Source organism: Mauremys reevesii, linkage group 10, assembly GCF_016161935.1.
Source record: "Mauremys reevesii isolate NIE-2019 linkage group 10, ASM1616193v1, whole genome shotgun sequence".
Lineage (NCBI taxonomy): Eukaryota > Metazoa > Chordata > Testudines > Geoemydidae > Mauremys > Mauremys reevesii.
Window position 1 is genome coordinate 72686150 of NC_052632.1, and position 15440 is coordinate 72701589.

General features: G+C 45.0%; 1 protein-coding gene across 1 annotated transcript; it reads right to left on the reverse strand.

Annotated features, from left to right (window-relative positions):
• Positions 1 to 624: 624 nt before the first annotated feature.
• LOC120373744 (cytochrome c oxidase assembly protein COX19) lies at positions 625 to 5375 on the reverse strand. The gene is made up of 3 exons (XM_039492559.1): positions 5143 to 5375; positions 2418 to 2529; positions 625 to 1226 (listed from the first exon to the last, which is right to left on the reverse strand). The coding sequence occupies exons 1-3, from the start codon at positions 5222 to 5224 to the stop codon at positions 1139 to 1141; spliced, it is 282 nt and encodes a 93-aa protein (XP_039348493.1). The 5' UTR covers positions 5225 to 5375; the 3' UTR covers positions 625 to 1138.
• Between the last annotated feature and the right edge of the window lie 10065 nt (positions 5376 to 15440).

The following is a 15440-nucleotide window of genomic DNA, read 5'->3' on the forward strand; positions in this document are numbered from 1 at the left end:
ATTTTTCAAGCCTGTTTTCTTTCCTAGGCTTAGAACTTTTGTTCTGCTCCTGTTTTTAATATACGTTTTGCTTTTAAAGATGCAGAATGTAAGAAGAGAGATGAAGTATCATTTTTGGGGAGCAACACAGAGCTACACCCTGGGTGACGTAATGGGGTTCTCAATTAGCCCCAAATTCATGTTTTATTATAGACGTGCATCTAAATGCTGTCCCTGCCTAGAGTCTGGTTTCTCCAAAGAGATATCTGAGGGAAGCTGTAGCATGCAAAGACACTCCACCATTAAGGAGCTATACATTGTTATAAAGTAGAATCAGTTGAATGTTTGTATCCTAGTTAAAGAGGGAGTTGGTATGTATGATATGACTAGAGTAAGAAACTGATAACCTGCAACATTCTGATGGTGGTGAAAGAGAAAGACTGCACAACCAGGACATAAGTGGAGAGGGGAAACCCCAAAGGAAGGTGAATTTAATATAAATGTGTGTGTTTAAAAAAAAAAATCACATGCACATCACATGCTATATAAGCATCCTATTTCCAGCTGATCTGTGCACCAGTACTGCAAGCAAGTTATTAAAACCTGCATCATGTTCACCTTTAAAAACAAGTCTACATTATGAGATTCCAACAATAAAATTAAGTTTATTATAATGTTTTGATGTCCAGTTACACAGGTACGGAAGAGAATAACACTTGTAATTAATAGAAAAGAGAAAGCAGGCTCGAGTCTCCTACTAGTAAAACCAGCTTTTTCATCTTATAATACAATTTGCCCATACAAGAGATTTTACCTTTTAGACCCATTGGAGGATCTTTGTTATTTCAAAGAGTTACTTATCTAACAGAATTAGAACACTTTGATAAATGGCATTTGTTTTCTCTGATGCAAATTTTTCTTATTGCTCTGCAAGCCTATGCTAAGAAATTAACTAAATACTGTTTTCCTTGTGAAATAGTTAACATAATGGTATTTTCTAAGGAAAGCACTTTTATTCTTTCAGAGCTCTTCCTTTAGAATAAAGAGCTTTGGTTTTCCCCAACCCTTTAGAGAATATATTAAGATATAAAAAGAATGTACAATATGTACTACAATAGCATTATGATTTCCATACACAGGTAGAGTTGTCTTTTCTTCATTATAATTTTTTATGCTTTGCTTCTGATTTCTCATCTGTTAGATCTTTGAATCCCAATTTTTCCAGTGGTTCCTTAGCCATAAGTTGCCTAAATAAAAAAAAAAAGCATAAGCTGCAAAATGAGCTTTGTTACCAACTTAGCAATATTAATATCTATTCAGTAGCAATAATGTCACTTAAAACAATATTTACTTTTAAAGGGTCCAACAGTGCTGCTGAGAGAGCGTTAACCGCATACCCCATTCATCTCCCTCAAACTCCCAACACCTCACAAGATATCGGCCTGCTAAAACCAGGATTGTGAGTTCAATCCTTGAGGGGGCCATTTAGGGAACTGGGGTAAAAAAAAAATGTCTGGGGATTGGTCCTGCTTTGAGCAGCGGGTTGGACTAGATGACCTCATGAGGTCCCTTCCAACCCTGATATTCTATGATTCTATATCAATTCAGGAACAGCAATGTCCAGTAAATGCTCTGTTGTTTGGCCAGAGCTTTTCCAGTTAAATGTATTAAATATCCTACACTGCAAGACAATAGACTATTTAGGAATTGAGCTGAGTCTTGGAAATGCACAATAAAAGTAAGAGCTGATTTTCCAAGATAGCTGTAGAAACTGCTAAGTGTGCAATGCTGCATGTCTATGAAAACTAGCGCTATTTTACTAGAATGGTGGCATGAAAACCACCATATGTCCCTTCAAGAAGAATTTCAATACTCCCTCCCCCAGTTGAATAACTCAGGAACAGGTTTACTTTTTAACTTTAAGCATGCTACGGATGTGGTCCACAGTGAGGACAAGTGTCACTGAGGTGTCAGAGGAAATTGGTTCACAAGAAGAAAGAGCTGTGTGCATCTGAACTGGCTATATATCGCAGTGACACCGGCCCTTGGAGAGGTCTGAGTCCGTGACGACTAAAATTTGAGTTAATGCTGTTAGAGTTCTCCAAGTCTGTTTTTAAAGGGGATACGTGCGCTTTTCATACTTCCATTACTCAAGAAAGGCACTGTGTGAATGCCTACGTGAATTCACTTCTGATGCTTACTGATAGCCAAAGTGGGTGTGGTCACTGAAGCTAGCTTTAAAAGGTCACCTTTGTTTCAAGTGGAACTAGCAACAAGAAAAAAAAAAGGAAAATCAGTCACCTGCAATACCACAGGCGAATACAGTCCCGCACTCCAAGAACACCACTCTGGCAATGATGCACACATGTGCCAGCCTCACACCAGTGAGCCTGGAGTGAAAACTCATCTGCTCAAGTGTTTATAAGAGATTTACTTGCCTCTCCATTCTGCATTCTAAATATTCCTTTGATTCCTGTCTGCACAAAGCATTCTCAAAGCTATTCTCTCTCAGACACTTCATGAATTTCTCTTTAAATCCTTTACATTCACCTAGAACAGAAAACAAATTTAAAAACAATTGAGAAAAAAAAAGGAAAAAGCTGGAGTGATGTTCTAGCACTGATACAAATTGTAAGGGAGACAGGGGCAGTTCTGCATCTGGTTGGACTCTTCCCCCTCAAGCTGTGAGTTCACAGACCAACCTATATGAAAGTCTGGACCTGATCCTGCAAAGTTTTACGATGAGCAGTTATTAACTCTATGCAGTCAAGAACCATGAATCAGCACCCAAAACACGATTTATAACAATCTTGTGATTTTTAAAGCAAATAAATTTGGGGTCTTATTTGCCTTCTGGTATTAGAGCCTTTCAGGGGTCCTGTTTTCAAGCTTTACTCTGCAACCAGGAAGGCTGGAGAGTTTCTGTTTTTCAGTATCAGAGGGGTAGCCGTGTTAGTCTGGTTCTGTAGAAGCAGCAAAGAATCCTGTGGCACCTTATAGACTAACAGACGTTTTGCAGCATGAGCTTTCGTGGGTGAATACCCACTTCTTCGGATGCAAGCAGACTTCGGATGCAAATTGTGAACCAATTTCCTCTGCTTGCATCCGAAGAAGTGGGTATTCACCCACGAAAGCTCATGCTGCACAACGTCTGTTAGTCTATAAGGTGCCACAGGATTCTTTGCTGTTTTTCAGTGAAAGCTGAGATTCTCATGTGAAAACCTAACTCGAGGGGCTGGAGCTGTGAGATGAATGGTTAGTATCACAAGATGTGCAATGTCAGGAGAGCTGGCAGTGCTGAGTACTGCACTCACTGTCAATGGGGATCGGCAGTACAGACCCATGGGTGATGAATTTGTCCCACAGAGGTAGGGCCCTACAGAATTCACGGTCCATTTTGGTCAATTTCATGGTTGTAGGATTTTTTTAAAAAATCACAAGTTTCATTATTTCAGCTATTTAAATCTGAAATTTCACAGTGTTGTAATTTTAGGGGTTCTGACCCAAAAAGGAGTTGTGAGGGGGAGGGGAGTCACAATGTCATGGGGGGGGGGTTGTGGTACTGCCACCCTTACTTCTGAGCTGCTACTGGTGGCAGCACTGCCTTCAGAGCTAGGCAGCTGGAAAGTGGCAGTGCAGAAGTAAGGATGACAGGTAAGGTATTAAGTATCAGAGGGGTAGCCATATTAGTCTGGATCTGTAAAAGCAGCGACGAGTCCTGTGGCACCTTATAGACTAACAGACATACCCACTTCGTCGGATTCATCCAACGAAGTGGGTTTTCACCCACGAAAGCTCATGCTCCTATATGTCTGTTAGTTTATAAGGTGCCACAGGACTCTTTGGAGCTTTTACAGGTATGGTATTGTGACCCTTACTTCTGCACTGTTGCTGGTGGGGCACTGCCTTCATAACTGGGTACCCAGCCAACATGCACCACTCTGGCCACTGAGCTCTGAAAGCAGCAGAGACCTAAGGGTGGCACTACTGCAACATCCCTAAAACAACCTTGTGACCCCCCTGAAACTCCCTTTTGTGTCAGGACTCCCAACTTGAGAAACTCTGGTCTCCCCCTGTGAAAGCTGTATTATATGGGGTAAAAGCCCACAAAAGATCAGATTTCATGGGAAGAGACCAGATTCCACTGTGCAGGGCATGTTTTTCACGACTGTGAATTTGGTAGGGCCCTACACATAGGCCCAGGCAGGCCCTCAGAGAGCTGTGATGATGGGTCACCTGGGGGAGGGGACCAGGGCCTGAGGCAGCTGCGCTGGGGGGGGCGGGCTGCGCGCAGGGGTTACTCGGCGGAGGGGAGGGGCGGGCTGCGCGGGGTGTCACCCGGAGAAGGAGGAGGGCGGGCTGCGCGGGGGTCACCCGGCGGAGGGAGGGCGGGCTGCGCCGGGGTCACCCGGCGGGGGCAGGGGCGGGCTGCGCGGGGGTGTCACCCGGCGGAGGAGGAGGGCGGGCTGCGCGGGGTGTCACCCGGCGGAGGAGGGCGGGCTGCGCCGGGGTGTCACCCGGCGGAGGGAGGGGCGGGCTGCGCGGGGGTGTCACCCGGCGGAGGAGGAGGGCGGGCTGCGCGGGGGTGTCACCCGGAGGGGGAGGGCGGGCTGCGCTGGAGGTGTCACCCGGCGGGGAGGGCGGGCTGCGCGGGAGGTCACCCGGCGGAGGAGGGCGGGCTGCGCGGGGGTGTGTCACCCGGAGGAGGGGAGGGCGGGCTGCGCGGGGTGTCACCCGACGGAGGGGAGGGCGGGCTGCGCGGGGAGGGAGGGGTTGCCTGGCGGGGAGGGCGGGCTGCGCGGGGGGTGTCACCCGGCGGGGAGGGCGGGCTGCGCGGGGTGTCACCCGGCGGGGAGGTGCGGGCTGCGCGGGGGAGGTCACTCGGCGGGGGGGAGGGGCGGGCTGCGCGGGGGGGGGTGGCCCGGACGCGGGGGGGGGGCGGGCTGCGCGGGAGGGGGTTGCCTGGCGGGGGGGAGGGGCGGGCTGTGCGGGGGGGGTGTCACCCGGCGGGGGGGAGGGGCGGGATGCGCGGGGGGGGGGGTCACTCGGTGGAGGGGGGGGTTGCCTGGCGCGGGGAGAGTCAGACTAGCTCCAGGCCGGGGCACTGGGGGCAGCTCGCTCCGTGCCCGGGGAGGGGGGGAAGGGCCCGATCCCGCTGCGCACCGAAGTGATCCAGGGGGAAGGCGCCCTTGTCCGGCGGCCGCGGCGTGAAGCTCTTGCTCCCGAAGTTCATGGCCGTGGACATGGTGCCGGTGCCGGGGTCTCTCCCGGGATCGGCCGCTGGCCCAGGAGGAGTAGCCGAGCGCCGAGTCAGGCCGGAGCCAGCGAGTACCGAACGAATCGAGCGGGAGCCCGCCCAGCCATCCGCTCTCCCCGGCTTCTGGCCCCGCCCCCGCAGGGCCGCGCTCCTCCCCCAGGGCAAGTGAGCCGGGTTGCATCGCTATGGCAACAACATCAACCCATCCCATCATCGCTAGCGTACAGTGTCACCAAGGCAATGGCCTTGCCGTGGAAAGGCCACTGTGCAATGACATCATCTGACAGTGACATCAGCACCGGCTGTGCCAAGAATGACATCACTGCAGCGTCAGCCCCCGCGTTGCCATGGCACCTTCAGGCCTTGTGTCACCATGGTAACACCACCATTCCACCTTCATGTCATGGGTGGGCACTGAAGTTTGTTGGCCTAGTGGAGCTGCCTCCTTCCCGGACCGTGGGCACAAGGTCCCTGGGACCAATGTGAATGCAAACGCACACGCCTGGTCCCTCTCTGCACTACCCCATGAGTGCTCACAGCCCACCTGTCTTAGTACCCCCGGGGCTCTTTCACACTATGGAGGAAGTTCCACTCCCTCAGCCCCTCCGCTGTGCTGGGCAGCTTAGAGCAGTCTGGAAAAATCTCTAAGTAGCACTGGTGGTAAAACAGGTAGAGCCCTGCGTGGATACAAAACTTGTATCTCCATCCAATCCATGATCCGCAAAAATGGTCCACAGATATAAAGCGGATATCGGCGGATTTGCAGGGCTCTAAAAACAGGGTTTAAAGTGCACCACAGCAATCTGGCTGGATTGATTAATTGATTTTGGCCCGGTCTGTGTCCTCCCATCTTGCTACTTTAAGCGCTGATATTGGAGCACTCAAGTTTTGAGCAAGGGAGCAGAATTTGGGCCTTTATACTCATGTGGGCCCCCCGACCAAGAGCAGCTTGGGGGGGTGGGGTGGGGAGGGCTGGTCCGGAGAGGAACCAGCGCCGTGGCCGCATAGCTGCAGCGGGTATGGAGCATCAGGCTAGGCCTGTGTATGGCACCCACTGTGGTGAGCTGCCCCGGGCACCAGCCCCTGCTGCCCATCCCAAAAAGGCCATCCCTGGTCCCGATGGTGCCCCAGATTTTCTAGTGCCTAATGCAGCTGCGTAAGGCTGAGTATGCCTAAGGACAGCCCTGAGGGGAGATTGGGTAGGTGGAGTTTCTGTGGACCCAGATAGACCAGGAATGCCTTTGTACTTGCTCCAATTAATCTCAGTGAAATGAACCTTTTCTTCTTCATAAAATCAGTTATTTTCCTAATATGCCTCCATACTCTTCCTCAGATGTTATTCCAAATTCAACAGATGAGAACAAACTCCGTGGAGAATCTGTTTAGTGAAGGATTTTTGCTGAAATACTGAGATAGTTATCTAATTCTTAAGCTTCAAGATAATCTGTTTGCACTTCTCCTTTTTAATTAATCCAGTGCCTGAATTAAAGAAAAACTAGTCCAAACAGCTCTTTGGTGGAGACAACGCAACAGAATTTATGTAACAACCCAACCACCTAATTGCTGAATCAACGGTGGTATTATTATTGTCTGTACTTTTCCAAACCAGCATATTTAGTAAAAGGGGGCCTGATCCTGAAAAGTATTGAGCACCCATCATTTTCCTTGATTTAAGCAGGAGTTGTGCACCACCTCCTCTCAGGATTAGATCAAGAGGACTCAACTTAAAAAATTGCCTTCAAGGCAATATAAGTATATAATCGCTGGTGACGTGCTTTGAGACCCTTTGAGATAAATGGATTTGAGAGTTGAAGTTCCTGTGAAAAAGACTGCAGAGGTTACACACAACTTCTGCTCTAGGGGACCGTCAAGCTCTGAAAAACTTCAAGGGGTGAAATCCTGGCCCCACTGAGTCAATGGAAGTTTTGCCATTGACTTCAGTAAGGCCAAGATTTCACCCAAGATGTGTGTACCACAGCAAAGTACTTTCTTATCCTCCATAAACCATTAGCATGCTCAGTCACACACAATTTAACCTTTAATGCCAAGAACAGGAGTAACTCACACACCTCCTACGTGTGGTGTTCTGTCCCATCTAGTGGCGCCAAGACGATCACTTAGAGAGATTAATGAGTCTGCTCTACAGCCCATGCAGTAGAGGCTCATGAACTAAGCTCCAGAGGTACCAGAGTGGATCCCACCCGCCAACGACCAGGGTCTGTCAGTGTTACACAGGGACTTTCCAGCACAAAATTCACCTTCAGAAATGAATGAGCTAATACCTTCTAGTGAAGGATGGAGAAGCTGTAAACTATGCTGTGTAGCCTAATTAGTTGATAACAGCACAGGTGCTTAGAGATGGGGCAAAATTATGTAGTTCATAACTGGACAGCCTTTTTTCAAAGTTCAGGACTGCTTGGATCTTAAGTTTTGAATTGAGCCCATCTCTACAGAACACGAATAAAGTCAAATAAATACACCAGCAGCAACTCCTGGGAATGGCAGCCATGCTGTGTATTGTATGAACATTCTCAGCTCTCATTCTAAAACAAGACTGAGAAATGGTGTTGATTTAACCCAGATTTGGTTAAAGCAGGTTTTTCATCTGTTGACTTTCTTTTAATTAAATGAGTGAGATAAGTAGAAAGCATTTCAGGGTGAAGAAAAACAGTTGCAATTGTTAAGAGAAACTATTACAGAAATATTACCTGCAGCACCATTTAAAGTGCTTTTTCTTTATGCTTTGATTGCTTTCCTATTACCATACTTGAAACTGGAAATGGAAAACTACACAAAGTTGTATTACATAAGCAACTGTTTTACACAGCTTGAAATATGAGATTTTATTTATTATTATGTTTCCAGGCCTATGAACAATAGATGTTTTTATTATAAAGTAAATAGCACTTTTCCACTTGACTTCATTATAATACTTTGCAATAAAAGGGAGATGTTTCTCTCTCATAAATATATGCAACATGATGCCTCCTGGGCCTCAGAGGGATAAACACAGGACAAAAAGCTTTGCTTTTTCTGAACGATTTTAATTGACGTATTAAAGTATCTGATTTTACCAAACTGCCTGAATTATGTTTCAGAGCTCCAGGCTTAATGGGCTGGGTTACTGCCTCCCTGCACTCCCCACAGTGAAAGTGGAGAAAGGGGGATCAAAGGGAAAAATCTCAGTGGGGATCCCATTGTGAAATTATTTCCTGATCAACAGGGGACAATATGTCTCTGTCTTTTGATTGCACCTGAAAAGTTTTGTTCCCCTGCTACATAATTCACCATCTAACTTAGGGCAGTTAGTCTTTTTAATGACCCAAACTTGAACTTGGTTCTAGAGGAGGTTGTTGGTTTTTGTTTACTTACTTTATTTATTGCAGGTATTGAATTTATCTTCTAGAGTTTCCAGTAAAGATACCAATTGTATTAGAATTGCATATAAGCAGTTTAGTGGTTCATTTTTCCCAAGGGTATAAAATGAAGCCAAAATTAGATAATCAATGTGAAAGAAAGGGAGTGCCAACCCAGGAGCAAATCAAGCTAACTAGTTCCTTCAATACTTTCTTCTCTGTAAAAGTAATGCTGCAAAGTAACAAGATGATATTGAATTAAATGCTTTCCCCACATTATCTTTTTCAAGAAATATGATAAGTGAGATTCCTTGAGCTGAGAAGACCTAAAATAGCTGTGCTATAAGAAGATGCTGATTGAACATTAGTGCCAAGATTTTTGAAAGCAACTAGTGCTTTGGGTGTCTCCAGTTTGGGGTTCTCAGTTCAAAGCACCTTATGTGGAGAGATGCTCAACGTTTTCTGAAAAGCGGGCCACTTTCTGATGCCTCAAGTTGGCCACCCAAAAACGAAGGTCCCAAACACTAGTTACTTTCGAAAATCTGGACCTTCACCTTTCAATTTACATTACTTTGCACACATAAAAGATCCCCCATTACTTGAATTAGTGTTGTTCTTTAGATTATACAACCCACAATAATACTGAAAAATTGTTGGTGTTTTTACAAAAAGATTGCTCAGTAAACTTTTTGCCAGTAATTTGTGTTTATTTGATGGTTGTACAGACATAGATTTAGGAGATTGTCACATTTTGGGGTTCAGCCCAGACCTGTGAGAGGTTGTCACCACCTGCCCTATTGTCCTAGGTGCCTTAAACACTCTGCTACTGTAGCTCACAACCCGGACACCAACAGCCAGCAGACAAGCATGCAGTTCCCTGAATATCTGTGTGCTGGGCAGCCCAGGTTAAGCTCTCTCTGACCCTACCAGCCTGCCTACAACACAACAGCCCCACCCTGCTCTCCACCAGCTTTGGTTACTACTTGTAAGGTGACCCCAATGCACCCCCAGTCCCAAATTTCCCCCAAACCGTCTGCCCTCAAGTGTCCCGCCCTCTCCTGGAACACTCAGAGAAGTAATAAGGTTTGTTGCTATTTGAAGAGACCAATATACAGTTTATTACTTTAGCTGGAGTTAATAATCTCTTCAATTCAAACAAAACACTTGGTTGGTTTAGATTAAAAATAAAACAAGTTTATTAACAAAAAGAGAGAGGTTTTAAGTGAGTTCAAGTACAAGGGAGAAATACAAGTAGGTTACAAGCAAATAAAAGTAAAATATACTTTCCAGTGGCTATGACTTTTCAGTCTACCGCCTTGGTTCAAGGTAGATTTCTTATCAATCTTTTTCTTCCAAGCAATGGCTGACTTTCTCTCAGTCAAGGCCTTCCACAGAAGTACAAGGTGCTGGTTTCCCTGGTCTTCCTAGGTGAATGATCTTTGCCTAAGCAGGTTTCTCACCTATATTCAGTTCCCGAGTCTTCAACCTCTTGGTTGAAGGACCCATCTTTCTCGGCTTGCAAGAACGCTGGCCCCTTGTGTCTGTCCAGTGATGGATACTAAGATGGCAGCTTCTTTCTCATTATATCTTCCCAAACTCACTGTGACCAAAGCTGTTATTTGCTTCCTGTGGACTTCCCATCCCCTGTCTGATTTATATGTAAATGGGGCTTCCATTGTTTGGGCACATCTTGTTTAAATTTATGGGTTACCTTCCTTCCTGTCTGGGAGAAAACCCATTTCTCCCCATGTTTGGTCACAGACTTTAAAGTATAATATCATTAAGTATCCATAATTCCTCATATAGCGTTAAAACATACATTTCACAATGATATTAATCACCAGTGTGTAAGTAGTTTTCATAAAGGACCTTACTTGATAATACAGTAATAGTGCTTACAATTAGTAGATTCAATTGCTTATCATCTGAGGTTCAAACCCCCGCAAGAGGCTATCTCCCCCACTCAGTGGGTTGATGGATTTGTTTACCTTTTATGTAAAGGTGCCTTCATTGTGTCTCCCTGATGACCAGACTGGTCGGACAATCAAATACACTTTACTTTATCTAAGGCAGGCTGTGCTTATGCATTGCTTGCCAAACAAATTTTAGGAACATAATTCTAGCACATATTCATAACTCGTTGTACACAGCCCGTACATACATCACACAAGAATATTCATGATCAGTGAGTTATTAGTTTTCCAATGATATCTTATATGATACCTTTTAGATACAGATTATGATGACAACAATGTGTGAGGTATAGCATATGACTCCCCAGAGTCACAAAAGCATGAAGAAAAACTCTTCATAATTCGACCTCCTCAAAAATCGCTTCCCAACTCTTAACAATCAAAAGAAAAATGTCTTTTCTCCTTGGCAAAAATTAAGGTCTCACAAGTCGCATCTCTGTCATCAACAACAATGGTTTATACTACAAACAGAAACTATAATGGGCACCGCCATCAGTTCTGAAATCCCAGGATCTCCTGTTTGTTTTGTGGTTATGAGAGACTGAATGAAGAGCAAGACTGATGGTTCTGAAAGCAGCAGAGCTCCTGTGGGAGATTTGTTGCGAAGGGGGTGCCAGCAAGCACATGGGAAGATTGTTACAAACCCAGGATCTGCATGTGTCCAGCTTTGTTCCCCTATGGAGCCTAGTGCAGGAGGCAATTTACGAATCCCATTTGGTTTTCCAGTTATCAGAGCCATCATACACAATATATCATGACTCCCAATGTCAGATGCACAGAACATGGAAATGCAGCTAGCATTCTTGGAAAATCCGCATTAAGATAATCATTTTCAAAAGTACTTTGAAGACTTTCTTTTCTAAGCAGACTGATTTGACAGTTAAATGACATGACTTACTTGTGCCACAAAGTATATGTCAGATACTTAGGGTATTAGTTACTTATGCTTTTAAGAAATAAATAACAGGGGCACAGAAGCTGAGGGAGACACAGGTAGGATCTCATATACTCTGCCAATATACCATTACAGGAAATGGAAAGAGGCCAAGGTTTGAGAGCTTCCCTCTTGTCCCCCCATCAGCATTTATCAAGGTGAAAGGAATCCATAACAGCAAAGAACATTGTGCTTTTTATCACACCAAAGTCTTTTTAAAATGTTAACATTTAATAGGGTGTTCCCATGCTTTTTATATTTCAGATAACAATGCATGGGCTGGTAGGCATCACTACAGGTTGTAATTCGGCTGAAAAGGCTTGTGATGCATATGAGCTGCTTGAGGTTCACTCTCCTGGTTTATTACATTATCAGGACTCATTGATTGAATTACAGCCTTGTAATAGCTCTCTCCCTCTGCATTATACTACTATTATTGTAGTTGTTATTACCTTATCTCCGATTAGAGGATTGTATGTCCGTCTCAGGGCAAGCACACAGAAATTAGGGAAGTGTAGATGTTTAATCTATTGGCCCAGTTTCTACAAGAAATGCATGAATTATTTCCCTGAGCTGCAGATAAAATGGCATGTGTCCACACAGTAAAATTTGGTCCCCTGGGGGTTGATGCTCCCCTCCAGCTTGTGATGGTGGAGGGGAAAAGAAGCTTCACAGAGTGAGGAGCAATGTGTTCGGATTGCCTCTGAGGCCTTTCCACTCAGCTTATCCAGAACACCTTATCCAGTTCTGGAAGAACACTTCATCCAGCTTCCCAGGGGTCTAAAAATCTCAGTTTGAATCCAAGTCCTCACTCAGGTGATTCTGTTAGGCATGTGACAGCTCTCCACCCAGGCTGGCCAGACCCAGACACAGGTTTTAGGTACGGGGTGATACCACAATTCCAATTCATGCCACACGCTACACAGTTTATATTCATCTTTCCTACTACTAACATCTATACTTCTTGCATTTAAGGACCAATTACTTTGCAGATTGTGTAAGGCAAAAGTTCTCACATAATCATTCCCTCCTATGTCTGCACTTATCCAAGGGTCACACTACAGGTTCTTAAGTCAGTGGGAGTTTTGCCTGAGAAAGGTTTTGGTGCTGTGTAATTACAGAATGTAACTATAGTGGTTAGGAATCAGGTACTATCCTTTAAAATAGTTTGGGACCCCTTTAGTGGGTCTCCCTATCTTCTATTGCAGAAGCCACCAGAACCCTAACAGGGCAATAGCTAGACTTTGTATGTTTGTGTATCATTAGTAAGCATGGATATTTGAAACCCAACTGTGTCCATGTGGTTTCCTCATATTCTTAATATTGTGGAGAGAGCAAAGACAACAGTTAGTAGGATCCATCAGCACATATCTTCAGGCCACCATAGACCACGTCTCTAATGGGAGCTCCATCCGTCAGAAAAGGATACTTTTGGGAAGGTCCATTAAAGGAAATAGCAGCAAAGAGTCCTGTGGCACCTTATAGGTAACCATACAGGACTCTTTGCTGCTTTTACAGATCCAGACTAACACAGCTACCCCTCTGATACTAAAGGAAATAAACTCAGGATGGCTTGCAGAGCGGCTTGACAAATGTTCTGAGTGATTTTCCCATCCATATCTTCCCTCTTTCTTTCCGCACCCCTTGACCAGAGTCTACACTTCCTAGAGTTATTCCCTTTTTGCCATAAAACCCCTCTGATAATAAGCATCTAAGAGCGGACAGGGATGTACAGTCGCCTTTGTTAATTTAGTTAGAGTTTATTGATTCAAGCTGCCTTTGGCTGATGTAGTTTTATTATTAATAAATAATCAGCATTTTCTCATCCAAGCAGCTCACACCCTGAGGCTTCTGAGGCCCCTAGCAAAAGTATTATTAAAATTAAAGATTTCTATAGGGGTCGACTACAGCACGGCCTAATAACCAAGCAGAGTCTACAGCCAACGTGAAAAATACCCTGATTTGGAGAATATTTTATATAGAACCAAATCGGCTCCTGTCTTGGCCCCTGGCAATAGCTCTGGGCTATTTTGTAACAATTTGTTTTGCAGAATACATTATGTCTCCAATAGTTTGAGAGCTAGATTCACGCCACTGGACACAAAGGAATGGAATGAGCTTTTGCACGGTGCTGCACCAGAGGGGAGCATCACTTCTTGGACTATCCTTTGGGAATATAGCTGATTGCTGATGCAATTGCCAGTAGCAACTGTATAGGCTGAGGCTGCCTGTGAGATGCACCAAGTCAACTCATCATCCACTCAGCTTGGATTTGTCTCCTTCCTGGCCGGGTCCGTCCTGTCTTGGGACTGCATCAGCCAGCCACAGGCCTCACACCACAGCAAGTGTTGCAGGCAGCTTTTATCGCTGCACCCCACTTCTTTAATCCAAAGTAGACTGCGAAGAGTTACAAAGGGAGCTCACAAACCCAGCTGACAAACCAGCAACAAAATGGCAGATGAAATTCAAGGTTGATAAATGCAAAGTAATGCACATTGGAAAACATAATCCCAACTATACGCACAAAATGACGGGGTCTAAATTAACTGCTACCACTCAAGAAAGAGAAGTTAGAGTCATTGTGGACAGTTCTCTGAACACATCCCCTTAATGTGCAGTGGCAGTCAAAAAATGAACAGAATTTTAGGAACCATTAGGAAAAAGATAGATAATAAGACAGAAAATATCATAATGCCTCTGTATAAATCCATGGTACATCCATGAATACTGTGTGCAGATCACACCATCTCAAAAAACATATATTAAAATTGGAAAAGCAACTAAAATGATTAGGGGTATGGTACAGCTTCCATATGTGGAGAGATTAAAAAATTGGGACTGTTCCATTTGGAAAAGAGACCATTAAGAGGGGATATTATTGAGGTCTATAAAATCATGAATGGTGTGGAGAAAGTGAATAAGGAAAAGTTATTTACCCTTCCCATTGCACAAGAACCAGGGGTCATCCAATGAAATTAATTGGCAACAGGTTTAAAAGAAACAACCAACCAAACAAACAAAAAATAGGCAGCAGGTTTAAAAGAAACCAAAGAAAAATTCACACAGCACACAGTCAACCTGTGGAAGTCGTTGCCAGGGGATGTTGTGTAGGCCAAAACTATAACTGCGTTCAGAATAGGGTGACTAGATGTCCCAATTTTATAGGGACAATCCTGATATTTGGGATTTTTTCTTATATAGGCACCTATTACCCCTCACCCTGTCCTGATTTTTCACATTTGCCATCTGGTCACCCTAGTTCAGAAAAGAATTAGATAAGCTTATGGAGGATAGGTTATTACCCAGGATGGTTAGAGATGCTCCTCATGCCCTGGAAGTCCTAAACCTCTAACTGTCAGAAGCTGGGAGTGATGACAGGAGATAGATCACTTGATAATTGTCCTGTTCTGTCCATTTCCTCCTGGCATTGGCCACTGTCAGAAGACAGGATACTGGGCTGAATGAACCATTGGTCTGACCCAGTATGGCCGTCCTTATGCTCTTCCACTTTATTTTCTGCTGCTCAGGGCTGGTAGCCAGGGACCAGAATAACCCAAGGGCAAATTCAGCACAAGGGACTTCCCTCTCCCATTCTGGGTCCAATACTTCAATGGGAGCAGGAGCCGGCCCTTACTCTCCTGAGTGCTCAAACACATTGCTGAGGAGATTCACCTGAAAATAACCCCCTGCTCAAGTGTTGAGGCTGAAATAGGAGCTCTGGCTTGATAATAGCCAGGTTAATCCATGTTTGAAACAGGGCTTCTGCTGCCAGTTTCCCAACAAAATCTGATCTGACTGTAAGTAAACAAAGGTCTGAACCTATCTCACTATGAAAGAGCTGCATCCCCAGGGTGTGTCCAGGCACCTCTATAAAAGCAAGCACCAAGATGAGATGCTCACATATTTGTTCACCTCGCCCTGTGCTGTCCCTTGAGCTAAGT

Bases quoted from the DNA above. Each gene is read 5' to 3' on its own strand.
- LOC120373744 (XM_039492559.1), bottom strand. From the start codon at position 5,224: ATGTCCACGGCCATGAACTTCGGGAGCAAGAGCTTCACGCCGCGGCCG. The intron at 2,530-5,142 runs GTGCGCAGCGGG...TTTCTGTTCTAG, and splicing joins CTTCCCCCTGGATCACTTCG to GTGAATGTAAAGGATTTAAA. The intron at 1,227-2,417 runs GCAAGTAAATCT...TTTTTTATTTAG, and splicing joins TTAGAATGCAGAATGGAGAG to GCAACTTATGGCTAAGGAAC.